The sequence below is a fragment of the Clytia hemisphaerica genome, unplaced genomic scaffold, assembly GCF_902728285.1.
Source record: "Clytia hemisphaerica strain Z4C2 unplaced genomic scaffold, Clytia hemisphaerica genome assembly, whole genome shotgun sequence".
Classification (NCBI taxonomy): domain Eukaryota; kingdom Metazoa; phylum Cnidaria; class Hydrozoa; order Leptothecata; family Clytiidae; genus Clytia; species Clytia hemisphaerica.
This window is the reverse complement of record NW_027104588.1, coordinates 165,602-181,318: the sequence shown is the minus strand read 5'-3', so window position 1 is coordinate 181,318 and position 15,717 is coordinate 165,602. Positions and strand designations below refer to the sequence as shown.

The 15,717-nt window shown below is 36.0% G+C and overlaps 1 protein-coding gene across 1 annotated transcript in view; it reads left to right on the top strand.

Annotated features, from left to right (window-relative positions):
- The first annotated feature begins 1,374 nt into the window (after positions 1-1,374).
- Positions 1,375-15,717, top strand: part of LOC136823578 (S phase cyclin A-associated protein in the endoplasmic reticulum-like) — a 37,453-nt gene continuing 23,110 nt past the window's right edge. The window contains exons 1-13 of the mRNA XM_067079759.1: positions 1,375-1,526; positions 5,423-5,591; positions 6,630-7,084; positions 7,500-7,594; positions 8,894-9,671; positions 9,886-10,056; positions 10,263-10,478; positions 12,207-12,278; positions 12,651-12,791; positions 13,302-13,373; positions 13,882-13,911; positions 14,130-14,183; positions 15,459-15,530. Of these exons, the coding sequence (XP_066935860.1) occupies positions 1,452-1,526; positions 5,423-5,591; positions 6,630-7,084; positions 7,500-7,594; positions 8,894-9,671; positions 9,886-10,056; positions 10,263-10,478; positions 12,207-12,278; positions 12,651-12,791; positions 13,302-13,373; positions 13,882-13,911; positions 14,130-14,183; positions 15,459-15,530 (2,400 nt within the window). The 5' untranslated portion in view covers positions 1,375-1,451. The remainder of the gene's footprint in view (positions 1,527-5,422; positions 5,592-6,629; positions 7,085-7,499; positions 7,595-8,893; positions 9,672-9,885; positions 10,057-10,262; positions 10,479-12,206; positions 12,279-12,650; positions 12,792-13,301; positions 13,374-13,881; positions 13,912-14,129; positions 14,184-15,458; positions 15,531-15,717) is intronic.

The window sequence follows — 15,717 nt, the reverse complement described above, 5'->3', positions numbered from 1 at the left end:
CGGCCCTTCTTTTTGCACCTGTAGCCTCTCAGTATGTATCTACTACTATACTACCTCTCAGTAGTGTTTATCACTGTATCTCACCCTTAATTAGTTTCAATCTGTGATCCTAAGTCTTAGGTTCATCAAAAATGAAACCACTGAAAACGAAAGTAAAAACGGCTCGTACTCGAAATCCCGTAATCTTGATTTACGAGTATAAGTCTAAACTGTTTGTCATACTTTGCAATCAAAATTTTCTTTATGACAATATCCTACTCCTGCTTGTCTTTTCAACGAGCACAGAATCGCTACTTGATTCAAATTCTATCAAAAGTTATTGAGGTTTGAAAAAACACTGCCAGCTAATTTGAAATAGACTTTAGTCATCTCATAATTACAACCCATTTGTCTTCGAAGAAATTTTGATATGTTTTCATTTATATAAATTCTAGCATACATCAAAACATTACTTTGTATCAACAAAAAAATTATCATTCATTTTGGCTTACTGTATTGTAGATTTTTAAAATTTCATTGTTATAAATTGCACTGAAATGACATCTGTAGGGGGGACACTCAAATTTTAAAATGATTGTAAATAATTGTAGGCACATTTGAAAACCCTTACATTCAGAAATCCACAAAGGGGGTCATTTGTCCAAAATGGTTGAGTATTTCAAAAGTTATAACAAAAAGAATCTGGTTTTTGCCTACGCGGGTAAGAAAAGTTGTCAACCAGCTACAAAAAAACTAGATTTCCCAAGGAGCAGTTGATGATATGAAAAAACAATACTTTTTTAGCAATAAGAAAAGCTTTCAGCTTTCTTTTGATTACTGGCTTAGTTGAAAATTTTCAATGATTCCCTGAGAAAATCTGGATTTAAAATTAAATCTTTAATTTGTTGTGCCTCAGCGTACCCCATGGGGTTGTAAAGGAGAGCCAGGGATATAAAGAAAGAGGAAGTAGTCTACTTTAAGATGTAAAAACCAAACAGAAAAATACCAAACAGCTTTTCGGGAATCCTAAAAATAATAACCCTCATTTTTCAAAAGTATGCGTGCCGGTAAGGACACAACAGGACACAAAGAAATTAAAAACAGAGCAAACAGAAATACAAAAGACTTTATTGTTAGATGATGAAAGCTATGGACTTCTAGTTTTTTGCATTGTACAGGTGAATAGTTTCTCTTCATATTTAAAAATAGTTTTAGATTAGTATTTGTTTTCTTCATATTTATATTATTGATTCTTAAGTACAAATGTTATCCTTTTTTCACCTGTGTGGTTTTTGTTGCGTTCAAATTCTCTGACTTCTGTCATCCCTAACATTTATCTCTAAAGTTGATCCCTTGCAGTATCATCTTTTTATCATTGATATTTCAATTGAACTTTGTGCATTTCAGAAAATGATGTAGCTAAGTAGAAGAATAATGTATGTGGATGTTCTAGAAAAATTAAGGACAGAAGAATGTTGCAGAGAGCAAATTCCCATGGATCAATCAACAAAAAGAAGAAAAATGGGTTTCTTTTGACTAAAGAAAAGGTAATGGGCCATTTCATTTTATATCTATGCAGGGGGGGGGGGTGGAGTGAACATTTCTAGGGGATGATTTGTACAGAATTTCAGGGGGTCTGAAATAAAAGAGTGTTTTTTCATCTTACTAGGGGGTGAAATTTTCTTTTTAATTTCCAGTGGTAAAAGACTGATTTTAGTTCATCCACCGTCACTTTAAAGCTTTTTTGAAAATTGTGCGATTTTAAGGTGTGTCCACACATTTCAAAGAAATGTTTTTGACTTTAAAAAGGTTCGTTCGATCACCCTCTGTATAGAATTTAATGGAATGGTCCAATCTTATAAGAACCTCTTAGAAATTTATAGACTGTAGGAATAACTTACCTTAAGGGAAGAAATTTTCGCAAGAAGAAATTTTTGCGGAAGAAATTTTCGCGGAATTCAATTTCGCAAATTCCGCAAAATTCGATTTTTAGGAGGAAGAAGACGGAGATGAACTTTAATCATGACTTATCATAGAAACATTCATATTTGATGTTATTATTTTGTTGTTAAAGTTTGTTAATGTGACTGAAATATGTCTTGAAATCAATGAAAAATATGAAAAAAAAAGTTTTTTTGAAATTTCTCAATTGCGAAAATAAATTCCGTGAAACTTTTGAAATCGGCTCATCCGCGAAATTAAATTCCGCAAAATTTCTCATTTTGAAACTTTGAATCGCGAAATTAAATTCTGCAAAAGTTTTTCTCACAAAAATTTCTTTACTTTACAAAAATTAATCGAAATATATGCTTCATGTTGTTTCAAATTTTGGGTAATTAACATAGCAGTGTTTACACCTACTTTATATTCTAACAATGACCATTATCTGATGTAGATAATTTTGTTTCTTTTGAATTTTTCAGTAGCTCTTAAAATCTTGGTCTATTTGCTAATGTCCATAGTATGAATATTGAATTGGGCATAATATATTTTTCTTTAATTTAGCCCCCTTTTTGAAATCATTGTTTTCATAATCTATTATACCGTAATTTCTCTAATTTAATACGACCAAAAAAATAATTATTTTGGAGGTGTCGCACTAATAATAGGAGGATATAAATTGCTCTGAATCTGGAATCTTTTTATCGTACTAATAATTAGAGGAAAAACTTTGTAAAGGCGCGCTAAATTGGAGGAAAAATAAAAAAGACAATTTTTTTTATTTTCTGTTTTTTGTTTCTTTCTTTTTTAAGCTTTTTTCTAACCCATATTTTCTTCTCTTTTCAAACTCTTCCAACTTTTCACGTGTCATCTGCCTCATTTGGGCGAAAAGATCAGCGTTCTCAGTCTTAAAAATAAAGCTTGCGGGAATTTCCATTCCTCCTTTAGGCAGGTCATGAGAGTATCTCCTTTCTCCTGTAATTTTCACCGACAATCCTCCTCCATTCTTGATGAAAAAAATATGTTAATTTTGACAAAAATTTGGGAACGTGTCCAACCGTTTGACCATCACTACAGATAGCAATCGCGTATTGATCTTCGACTAATGCACCAGGTCTAACTTCTGGCTTCACAGTCAAAATGGAGCCGATATCAGCAGTCCACCCAGTCCAGCTGTAGATATGGTATCCTCTAATACAACAAGCAGCTGTAAATTCCTTTTCCAATACTATTGGAATTTTTAAATCTTGAACAAGAAGAGATTTAAAAAGATTGTCACACATTTTTGTTGTTGTGTATACGCAAAGCTGTTTCTTGTCGAAACGACCTGAGAAAAAAAGAAGTCGCTGCAGTGGAACTTTGTTTGTTAAAAAAACTCACAGCACAATCGAATGTTTTTGACATTCGAATGTTTTCTTCGGCCATCACTTCTCACTCGCGAGATCTATCTTTCTGAACTTACACGTGTGGTTTATTTTGTTCTTGTTCTTCGAAAGAAAATGTCTACCCAAACGAATATAATCGGTTTTTTAAAACAAGCATCGAATACCAAAAGGAAACGCCAGTCAACTATTACATCTTTCCTGGCACCTGGACAAAATCAAGTTGATGACTCTGTGGTATATCTAAGAAGTAAGTACATACTATTTTGCTCTGCGAAGAACAAATAAAATCTTCCCTTTGCGTTAAAATTACCATATATAGTTGGTATTTTTTTGGTAAAAGTATTTGAATTATTATTTTTACCATTTCAGGTAAAGCAGCAGCACCCCCCACCGAGTAAAAAGCGTGTCGGACGACCACCAAATTCACTTACAGATGACCAAATCAATCGAATGCTGGAAAGGAATCATGACTACAACGATCTCTTACGAAAAGCCACGTATTTTGATTCAGTTATCATCAACTTTTACTTAAACCCTGACAGCGTGAAGAATGCCAACGAAATTGAACACTCCACCAGAAAACGTTACACCGAGAAAACAAAAAGGGAAATGAGAGAACACTACCTACTCACGCAAAACTTTGTGGCTTCTGCCAAAGCTTTTAATGTTAACGAATCCACCCTTCGTAATATTGTGAAAACCCTCCCTAGAAACGTTAAACCGATTGACAAAGGAAACCGTTCAGGAGCTGGTAGGCCATTAACATACCCCTTAGAAGTTGAAAATGATCTTGTATGCTGGATTCTCAAGCTAAGAGATATGCATTTTCCAGTATCTGTGCTCGCTTTACAGGAGAAGGGAAGAAGTGTTATCTGCCCTCACAATCCCACATTCAATGCTAGTCGTGGTTGGGTCCAAAAGTTTTTCGCAAGGCATCGACTATCCCTACGCAGCCGAACATCTGTCAGCCAAAAGCTTCCCCAGCAACTAGAATCTTCTATCACTAAGTTCTATCTTGATGCTGGTCGCTACATGAGGATCGGTAAATATCCCTTGTCACTTGTTGGGAACATGGACGAAACACCGGCATTTTTTGATATGGTACCAGCTAAAAGCATCACTAAAACCGGTACCAAAGAATGTGTGGTGAGAACATCAGGTGGTGAGAAAAAGCATGTCACCGTAGTTCTGTCAGCTGCTGCAGACGGAACCATGCTGCCTCCAATGGTAATCTTCAAAGGCAAAACCGAAAGAACCATTGAGAAACTGCGAATACCGGAAGGATTTGTGGTAAAATGCCAAGAAAAGGCTTGGATGGACGAGCATCTCATGAAAGTATGGCTTGATGATATCTGGTTAGAATACATCAAGAAGGTCTCCAAGGATATCGGGTTCGAAAATTCGCTGTTAACGTACGACGCATTTGCAGCACACAAAAACGGATGATATCCAGAGTAAGTTGGTTGAAAATAAATGCGATGCTCTAATGATACCAGCAGGATGCACATCGAAATGCCAGCCAATGGATGTGTGCATCAACAAACCTTTCAAAGCCATTTTGCGAAAATGTTGGGTTGAACACGTATCTAAAGTCATCGAGAAAATGCCTGAACCCTCATCAAAACCCGACTTCAAGCTTCCACCACCAAGCAAACAAGATATTGTAGACTGGGTTGAGAAAGCACACAAAGTTCTGTCAAACGACAAAGAGATGGTAGCCAGATCATTTGAAGTATGTGGCATCACAACAACTGATCCAAGCAAAGTGAGAAGTGGAGAATTCTACGAACAATGCATGGGTAATGCTAAAACTATCTTAGATTTAGAGGACGATGCCACTGAAAAAGACGATGACGATGACGACCCTTTTGAATTGTAAATAATATTTTTGAAAATTTGAAAAATTTGAAAGAACAAAACTAATCCTGAAAAAATCAGTTCGTACTATAATTAGAGGAAAATTTGAACTTTACCGTATTAAATTAGAGGAAAATCAAAAGTAGGTAAATGGGTGCTCGCACTAATAATTAGCGGATTTAAATTAGTTCAAAATGACGAAAATAATTTCCTCGCATTAATTAGAGGACGTATTAAATTAGAGAAATTACGGTATATAGAGTCAACCAGAGTTTCGTAGAACAGGGAGTAAGGAGAAAATCAGAAGGAACAATGATGTCAGACCTGAATTCAACAGAGGTGGCAGTAGAGACAATGTGCGAAAAATTGTTGAAAAAGAAGGAAAAATTGCAAGAAATTTGGTAGCCTGGTCTGTGCCCTCTGAAAAAGGTATGATTTAGTATATGGTATAATTCATTTATTTAATTATTCAAAAATTGTCTTGCTTGGACCAAAATTGAAAGTTTTTCATAAATGACATTTAAATCAGGGGATGATGAGGTTTCTGGGGGTACTGGATTCTCCCATTCTGCTAATTCTTTCCTTAAATTCTGTCAAACTATCTAAACAAAAACCAAATTCTACCACTGAAAAATCCGGAATTTCAAGATACCTGAAGAACTCTACTACTCTATCCGAAAAAGACTCTCTTTACTTTACTTATCATGCAAATTTCATAAAACATTGACTTGCCTAAATTGATGGGATTTTTTATAGTTTTGATGACATGGCTCCAAATGGGGTTCTAGGTCCCCCCCCCAAAAAAGATTTAGGTCTCCCCTGCTACGTTTTAGGTCCCCCCACTTTTCAGTCCCCCAAATTTTCAGTCCCCACACTTTTCAGTAAGGTTCAGGTCCCCGTTGAAATATAAAGGTTCAGGTCCCTGCAAAAATTACTTTCAAGGTTCAGGTCCCAGCAAAGAAAGCTACTGTCAGTTGTTAGTATTATTACTAGTTTTTACATATCAACATAGCATGTCAAGCAACTGAGGAAGAGAAGAACGAATTCATGTATAAAAATGCATAAATATTTGGTTATATATCTTGGCAAAATGCTGATTATACAAGCCACAATGATAAAAATTTAAGGGTAGAAATCTGCCATTTTAGCCTACATTTTGATAGAATGTAAGAGATAAGTTCAATAGAAAAATCCTTAAAGCTTATTAGCCAAACAATAGTAAGGGTTTAATTTACAATTTCCCAAGTGGCTCGCCCCCAGAACTTTAGTGTAGCCCTTCAGCTTCCCGCCCCACTTTTTAGCCCCCCCCTTGAGTTTAAAAAATGAGACAGCTCCCTCCCACTTTTAGGCCAATTTGAGATTTACACCCCCCCCCCAAATATGTGAGGGAGGATCGGAGCAATGGACTGATAGGATGAATGGATCGTGTTGCCACTTAGTCATCTATACTTTTGTTTAAATCGTTAGATGAAAAGAACAAGAAGCAACGTGGGAGATCTAAACAGAAAAGTCCAAACACAAATCAAAGCAAAAGCAAATCTAAACTAACCAAATCACCACCACAAGCACACTATCCAAATAAGCCAGATAATCTAAAGCTGAATACAAACAAAACACCTTCAGTAAATGATTCTTCCGACCCATCAAAACCTGACTTACCAAAATATGGATCATCCGATGGTTCAACTGGGTCAACAGAACGTGAAACCAAATCAGAAGAATACCAAGAGAGGATACGTAAGGCCATTGAGAAAGGATCTGAGGAAACTAACCCCTCTCAACGCCCTAATTCTGTCACTTCCTTTCAAACTCAAAAAAATTTGAGAGCACGGTATTGGTCCTATCTTTTTGACAATTTTCACCGAGCTGTCGATGAGATTTACACGACTTGTGAACATGATGAAAGCACAATTGAGTGCAAGGTTCGTTGTTAAATCAATTTTTTTTTTTAATTTATTTCCTTCCATTTAAAAGATAAAATTCTTTTCTGCTGGATGACCCTATAAAAGAAAAAGGGTTGACACAATTAACCTTTAAACACTTACAAATCCTCAGACAAACAGAAGATATTTTTCGATATTGTTATTAAAAAAACATGGGAAACGAATTTAGCACGCCTTGACTTTAAAGTTCTATAGATATTACATATCCTTGTAGAATATGTAATATATGCACTCTTTTTCATGCTTTGTTGAGTTACATAATTTCCGCCATAATGGAAGCATGTTTTCGATTTGTGTAAGGGATCGCCTCTACAGATTCGAACGCTAGCTTCAATAATGGTAGAAATTACTTAAAAAAAAACATGAAAAACCTCTAAGATCTTTTGCTTTTTAGGAGGTGATAATGATGCTCGAAAGCTGTAAAAGGGATTTTACAAGTCTTATTCATCGTCTTGAAGTCTTCAATCAATATGAGAACTCTAATACTAGGTAGGTTTTTCCCTAATAAATATTGTCAACTTTATTTAAACGTTTATAAACAAAATTTACACTGTATTTGCCCTTTTTGCTGGTGATAGTATTGACTTTGAAGAGAGGTTAAAGAAAGGGTATGCAAGATTGGGCTTTTCCAGAAAAAAAATTTACCCCCACTGTTGAGTGTGGAAACGATGTAAAGTCCACGCTGAGTTGTTATTTATTTAAGCTGAGATCTACGCCAAAAAAAGGTTCTGCTTACGGAAATTGTGGGGAGTTATTTTTTTTTTGGGGGGAGGGGTGCAGTAAGCACTCCAAACGGGTCCAGGGCTGAGCCCTGGTGAGGGTTCAGATATTTAATCTTCCCACGCCTAAAAGTAGCACATAATAAGCTTTATATTCTATTTACACTCTACGTCGTTATATGACGGTCAAAAGGGAGAGGCGGAGAGCAAGGTGGATGCGCTTAAACCTGACGTAATGAAATCGGATGTTAGAATGGCGGTGCTCCTCTCGCCTTGAAAAATTTTTGACTTACGCCAATATCTCATTTTATACTCGCTCCTTACGCCAATACAGCTAAAGTTATTACTGCCTCACTCCGAATATATTCGGCGTACTGTGTGCACCATTTCCACGCCTCAACAGTTGAGGATATTGATTTTTCGAAGTATCAATATCGATATCCCTGGATATCCTACTTTATTAGTAGAGACCCCCTCTAGATATCCACTCTTAAAAATATTCTCTACCCCCTGGATATCCTCCCTTATAAAGATATTAAGTAGTAAAGTAAGTTTGCGACCGCAGTCGAGGGCGACCCGACCCGAAGGCTACCTTTTCGTATAGCTGTCTACCCGAAGGTAGGGAAGGGCGCCAATCCTTTCCCTGGATTTCTCCAAGCTTACCCTTCTTGATCCATCTCTTTAGTTGCTGAGCATCAAGCAGAGAGGCATCAAGTACTATTTTGGGAATTTTTGGTATGACCCGGCTGGGGATCGAACCCACAACCTTGTGCACCGTAGCTGGATGCTCTACTTCATGTTACGGTCGCTTATAAAGATGCTTACCCCTGGATATCGTATTTTTTTACTTGAAAAAACACTTTACCCCCTGGATATCCGCTCCCTTGTAGATATTTAACCCCCTGGATATCCACTTTTGAACAAAAATCCCTGGATATCCGATATCCTCAACAGGAGGGGGGGCACGGACTATTTCTGGAAAAGCCCATTGGGTTTCACTGGTTTGCGTTACAGCACAAAAATTGTTTCTCTTATGAAATCACTGTCCCATTTATTTATTTTACTACAGACCACAGTCACTGGCATGGGAAGTGCGCAAGCAAATGTCTCCTGGCAAATGCAGCAGCCCAACCATGAATCCACGACGTAGTCCGAGTCCTGCTGCAACTCGATTCTTGAACTTTGGAGCACCAAAGATGACGCCTTTCTCATGGGCTGACAGAGTGCGTGGTTTCAGCAACAAGAGCAGTGCGACCGATATTAGCATACAAACTACACTTGTGTCTGAGAATAACACTATTACAAAAGGGAATCTGCCGTCTCCTGTGTTGGAGGCTTCAATAGAGGAATCTAACAAAAGTATCATTGTCGCAGGGAACGAAGATGCTAACCAAGACGAAGAAGAAGGCTGGGAGTTGGTCACTAAAGGTCGGAGCCGGTCGAAAGGGTCCAACTTTAGTAACTCCTCTGGGTCTTCTGTTCAAAGGCGTAGTAAAAATAATACAGTAGGGAATGCAACTGAAAATAACCTTACAAAGTCTGTCTCAACATCTTCCTCAATGATAACGGACAACAATAGTAAAACAGAAAATTCTGTGTCGACAACGTCAGTTGAGTATGTGAGACCAGGGGCCAGCCTCCATCGAGAAGACAACAATTCGGCGACCGCATCAGTGGGCAGGATGGAGAGCCTTTCACGAAGCTCCACCATCATTGAAGAGTATGTCGATGTAGGCGATGTTTCGGATTCATTAATGCAAAGTACATCTTCTTTCAACGTTGATACTGTGGATTTGGCATTTGGATTGACTGAATCTGAAATTCAAATCAAAGAGGAACAAGAAAAGGTATCGTTGCTTTTCAAATTTCATCATACAATGTAAATATCACTTAGGCGGGTGGAACAACAATAGCTGCATATTTTACAACGTGTTTTATCATATATCGTCCCTTTCTGGTATTCTAGATAACCTAAGATTGGCTCCTAAATGTGTCTACCTTCCTATCAAAATGATATGATTTTTTGAAAGTTTCAAAATATATATTTTTATGATCATCTAGGCATTGGCATCAGCGATCGAAGAAGAGGAGAACCTTTGCAAAGAACTAGAAGAAGAAGTATTGAAAGTGGACGATCATGACGATGACATCAGTAGTGATCGGGATTATACCGTTTCTGATGGAAGAGAAACGCCCAAAGATATCTCTGATGAAATACCAATGGATAGCTCTGTAAGTCTCCTTAAAATGACAGACAACATACTTAAACCCTAGCGTTTTCACTATGACGTCAAAGAACTTCCAAATATCCAAAGTCGTTGCATTGACTTTCTCATAGACAAAGAGTTTTGACACCAATCTTTCTTTTAAACTTGAGCCCGGTCTCCTGTCATGCTTTAAAGTTTGATAGGTGTATTATTGTATATTTTCTTCTTTAGATGGATGAAGGAGAAAAGCAGATAACTTGGGAAGAAATGTGTCAACAGTACGATCAAGAACACGAGAGTGGCTCTTCAATGGATTGGGGTGAAATGATGGAACTGTCCGAAACTGTTCGAATGCCTGGTCGAGCATTAGAGCTACACAATAAGCTGTCCTCACCTTCCAGAAAGAAGTCGCGCTCTGAATCTGTGAAGAGATCTGAAGAGAGAATGGTAAGATTCTATGTTGTCTTTATGTTCTCACGTCACGGTTCCAATGTGCTGTATGACCTTAGCAATTAATAATAGGATAACCTGATATCAGATTGTAGTTGTTTTTTGCATATCACGCTGAATCTCTAAAGGGATGGGTGAAAACATAACAATCTAATGAATATACAATCTCGATTTCGGATGGGCCGCGCTCGTTTCAAAGGACTGGGAATGACAAAAACATTGCGTGATTGTGTTTGAAAATAGGGTGCCATATCAGGAAAATTTAGTTTTTGACTTTCCGGCGCACAACAAGATTTTTGTTGTATAATTTTCCGTGTGAAGACTATTTTCCAAAGATAGTTAATTTTCAAGCGCTTTCAGAGGTTTACCGTGCGCGTAAGAAAATTATGAGCAACCGTTATCAGGTTATAATAGGATAACTGCACTTTTAATAACGAGTTTATCTTTCAAATCGTTTTCCATTCGCTATTTGATGAATATATTCATCGAAATAAAGAACTAGCCAATAATGCAGGGTACCTTTTGCCGGTGCATTTTTAAAGCAATGTAGTGTATTGGGGATGAAATAAATTCTAAATTTAAAAGAAAGCGTGGGCTTCTCAAATTCTAGACCCCTAACTTTTTTATTGCTAAAACTGCTGGAAGTTGGTGGAAGAATGAGATGAATAAGGGTTTTGTACTGGCCCTAATGATAAACATTAAAGAGTCTTATAATGAGAGTGCAGTTATATATAAAACTTAGTACACTTTGGTGAGGCATTAAAGTCACGATTTGAAAACAGTGTAACAGTGTAGATAGTTTAAAGAAAATCAAAATTGTACCGGGTGCACCAAAAAAAAGTAAACAACTTTGTCGAGATATTGTGAGCTTCAGGATTTCAATTTTTTGTTCGTTCTTTTTTTATCGCATAGAGGATGCTCTAACTTGAATTTTGAGCTATCATACATTAGGTTTGAAAAAGTATTTCGAAAATTATTTTTAAAAAACTGACTTTTTTTCCATGTCAAAATTTCAAAAAATAATAAAAAACAGCGAGCAAACTTTTCTCTTGACACTTACCTTCTTTACACATAAAAATACAAAATACAACTATGTTCATCAAAACTCATCGTTACGGAATTTAAGAATATGGTAACAAACTATTCCCATGTGAGATAATATTTTTGAAAAAGCTGAAAAATAATTTTGGAAATCTCCAAGAGAGGTTTTGATGTTGTGTGTGCTATGTGAGAAAGTTTTTGAAAAATTAGATCACCATTCCTCGACTAGTTGCTCAAAGAACTTGGGGAACTTGGGTCTGCATTGAGTTTGCTGGTGTTGGAAATGTTCATGGCGTGCAAATAAGATGGACAAACTGTTGACAAAATATAAGATAAGAGAAAAAAGAATCAAAAAACAATGAAATTGTGTTTTTGTCATTTTGTCTTATTTATAGCGTGATTGCTGTTTTTAATGATTTTTTGAAATTTCAACATGGAAAAATAGTCAGTTTTTTAGAAATAACTTTCGAACTACTTTTTCAAATTTAATGTATCATAGCTCAAAATTCAAGTTAGAGCATCCTCTATACAATAAAAAAAGAACGAACAAAAAATTTAAATCCTGAAGCTTACAATATCTCGACAAACCTATATACTTCTTTTTGGTGCACCCGTTAAATTGTGCCGGATCTCATATGAAAAACCCGTTGTTTTTGACATTTCTTTATCCTCTTGTTATTTAAGGCAAGAGCTGAGAGGAGAAGATTGAAATTTCTGGTTGATAAATGCGAAAGACTGCGTTCACTCTCTGAAAAGGTAAATCAAATTCAAAATAAATTTCAAGCATTTCTTTCTACCATTTCCATTGAGTCATTTTACTAAGGATATCGATTAACATTTAACAGTGTCGTCTACAAGTAGGTTGTTATACTCGTAGTAGAGGGGTCAAAATACGGGTCTTACTCCGAACGGACATAACTTTTAATACATACGTTTGAATTTCTGAAATGCACGTTGAATTGTACATTGATTGTTTTAAAATTTGAAGGCTTTCGAAAAAAAATTGAGGCAACATGACTATGAGTTAAACTTTCGATGAATTCAAATTTTTTTGATTTCCGAAAAGGACTCTGCAGTGAACGGTTCATTCTTCACTTATTTACAGTTTAAGTTTATCGCTTTCTGTAGGTGCGTAATGTACGGGAGTTGAAGTACAAGTTGATCAGTGAGAAAGAGGAGAGTATGGTACACCAAATGAAACGCGCTGAGATGAACAGGACGGTCATGCTACAAGAGAAAGTGCGTAAAGCACAAGAAGAAGAAATGAAGGTATTATCCCTTTTTCTCGTCTGTAAAACCAGCTGCCGAGGTAGTGAATTGTGTCGGCACGCTTTAGAGCAGGGTAAATTTTTGATATGATGCTCCTAATAAGATGTAAAATTGACAAAAAAATGCCTCTCGAATCTCCTGCAGTTTTCGAGTAAATCAATTTTTAGTTAATCTATAGTATTTTCCAAAATGAATATCTTGGGAGTATAACGTTGAAATTTCTAAGCCAATAGTTTCCCATTTCTTTTTCAGTTTCATGGCTCACACCACCTCTCTCTTTTTTCTGAAGATTTTTTCGATTAAGAATAAAGATTTCAGGTCTATTTTGAAATGTTCGGGCTCTTGTAGAAATCTGCCCGGGAAACTGGTAAATGCTAAATCAGTCTTGGGAAACAATGATCAAATTTATTTCTCCGCTCAAAGTTTTTACTGTAATTTTATTGGGTTGGACGGTTGGAACGATGTAGATGTAGATTTTAAATCCTTTTAACTTTCTTTTTTACCTTTTAGGTAAATGAAATCGCTTTCATCAATTGTCTGGAAGCTCAAAACAAACGAATGGAAGTACAAGAAAAGCACCAGGTACGTATCTCATTATTCTCATACCAATATTTACTATGTCTGTGTACCTCTTCTGTGTTTTGCAAGAGACACATTTCTGAAACCTACCCTAGCATGCCTAGATGTTCAAACCGAAAGAAATTAAAAATTGCGATAAAGGAATTTGAAAGGAAAATCAGTGTAGATGGAATACAGTTCACGTTCTATTATTCGATGTTCTTCCTTATTGGAACTAATTTATGCGGTAACTAATATTCGCGGTCGAAAAAATTGAAAGAATTGTATTTCGCGGGTTCAAATTTTCGCGGTTTTGCCAAAAAGCCGTGAAAAACGCTAAAAATACCCGCGAAAATTAGTACCATTATTCGATAATATTGAAAGTCACCGTCAACAAGAAATTCTCATAAACGATACGCTCCCTTATTCGATGAAGATCCCATTCCCCTTGAAAATCGAATAAGAGAGCGTCAACTGTACACACTAACTATACTATCATGTATACTTTATCAACTCTTTTTCTTATCTTTAGATATCCGAAGCACGTCTTCAAGAACTTATGGTAAGCGTAATCATTCTTTCCTAAACCAGAAATTAAATTCTGTATCTCTTGTCGACTCAGTCTTCCAAATTCTCAATAGCTTCCCTATATAATAATCTCTTTAATTCAAACTTTCTGTTTATATTCGAACAAATTAGACTTCCCATTTGTGGTGAATCGAATCAACGTGAGTTTTAAATAAATGCTTTTTGGTTTGGACGTGTTTCCTTTTCGTATAGGAGAAAAAACAGAGGCGCAAAGAAGACAAAATAGCTAAAGAAGAAGCTGCAATGGTATAAAATTCATTAAAGATATTCATTTTTATGATAACTAAGCAATAAGGTAGGCGAAAAAGATACCGCAGCTATCAAAGGAAGCCGCCTCTATGCTGATAAAGCAGAATAGAAAAAAAAAGAGTTTCTTAAAATAGTTTCTTAATATTTTCTTTTGTTTAATATGCTGACGGGTGAAGTTCGAAGTTGACAGTAATGTATTTTGCTTTTTGGTTAAGCAGAAAAAAAATTAGTCATCGGACCGAAATTCCAGCCTTTTTCTATTCTATAAAATCAAGCAGCCTCTAAGCAATCTAATTCATTTGTTAATTTTTTCGAAGAAAAATTTTAAAGGGTCTGGGGGTTATGAATTAACCCAGTTGGCTTTTTTCATACTAGTTGTATTGTTTGAATCTATATATATTAATAGCCGTAGGAGCCGTAGTCTGTATGTCTGTTTGTTTGTTGCTTTGTATTTTGTGTGTCACTTTCGTTTTCGCAAGCAATGTTTTGTTCTTTTAAAAGATGACTTTTGCTTCTTGCTCCACAAATATGTTAAATCAGATTCGCGCCGTTTTATAAAGACTTTGTTTTGATTGATAGATTAGACTTTTTCTTTTTTTTTCTTTCTTTTCTTTTCTTTTATGTTTTCGAATGTAATTAACGACCTTATTTGATTTGAGACATTCGAATTCTTTTCAAAACAAAAGAAATCTTTTAAACACAATCTGTTAAAGAAAAGAACAAATATAAAATAAAACATAAGAATCACAAGACAAGTTTGTTAGAACAACAGCAACATTAAAAAAACATTCAAAAGGCGGTAAAAACTAGAGTTCTTTCTTCGTAAAAAGGGACCTTTAAACATCTATGTCGATAATTATTTTGCTGTAAATCTAAGTCATTGTTGAATTTGAAAAGTTATCGAAGTTAAGACGAAGTTATTTTATAAAAAGCAACATAAAATTGCGCTATCACGCTTTTTTGTCTGCGTGTCCTAGCTGCCTTTCGAAAGGACTATGGTTGCGAGCTGACTTTCGGCCCTGCCCCTTGGACCCTTAGCAGAATAAAGAGGAGAAGAAACAAGGGAAATTGTGTGAATTTTGAAGAGAATTCTTCCCTTTAATTTTGATTTCATCGTGTTTAAGCCACCTTCCCAACATCCAAAGGACTTTAAATGCGTTCAGCAAACAGCTAAACCGGCGTGCGACGCCGGGTACCGGCTAGTTTCGTTTAATAATTTAAAGTGTTTCATTACGATCAAACTGATTGTTGATACGCGTGTTTGTTTTTTAGGAGCGAAGGAAACAAATCGAACATGAAAGACTTGCAAGGCTCGAAGAAATCAAAGAAAAACGTGGAAACCAAGTAAGTTGATGCTTTTTAACGGCCATTTAGCAGATTGTCAATTTGTACCAGATCTTTCAAAATGCCCTCCATGAAAAGGGCACCCCTTAAATCAGGCCAAATGTTTGATATTATGCTCCTAATAGGGTGTAGAATTGACAAAAAAAATTTGCCCTTTGAATCTCCTGCAGTTTTCGATTGAATCGAT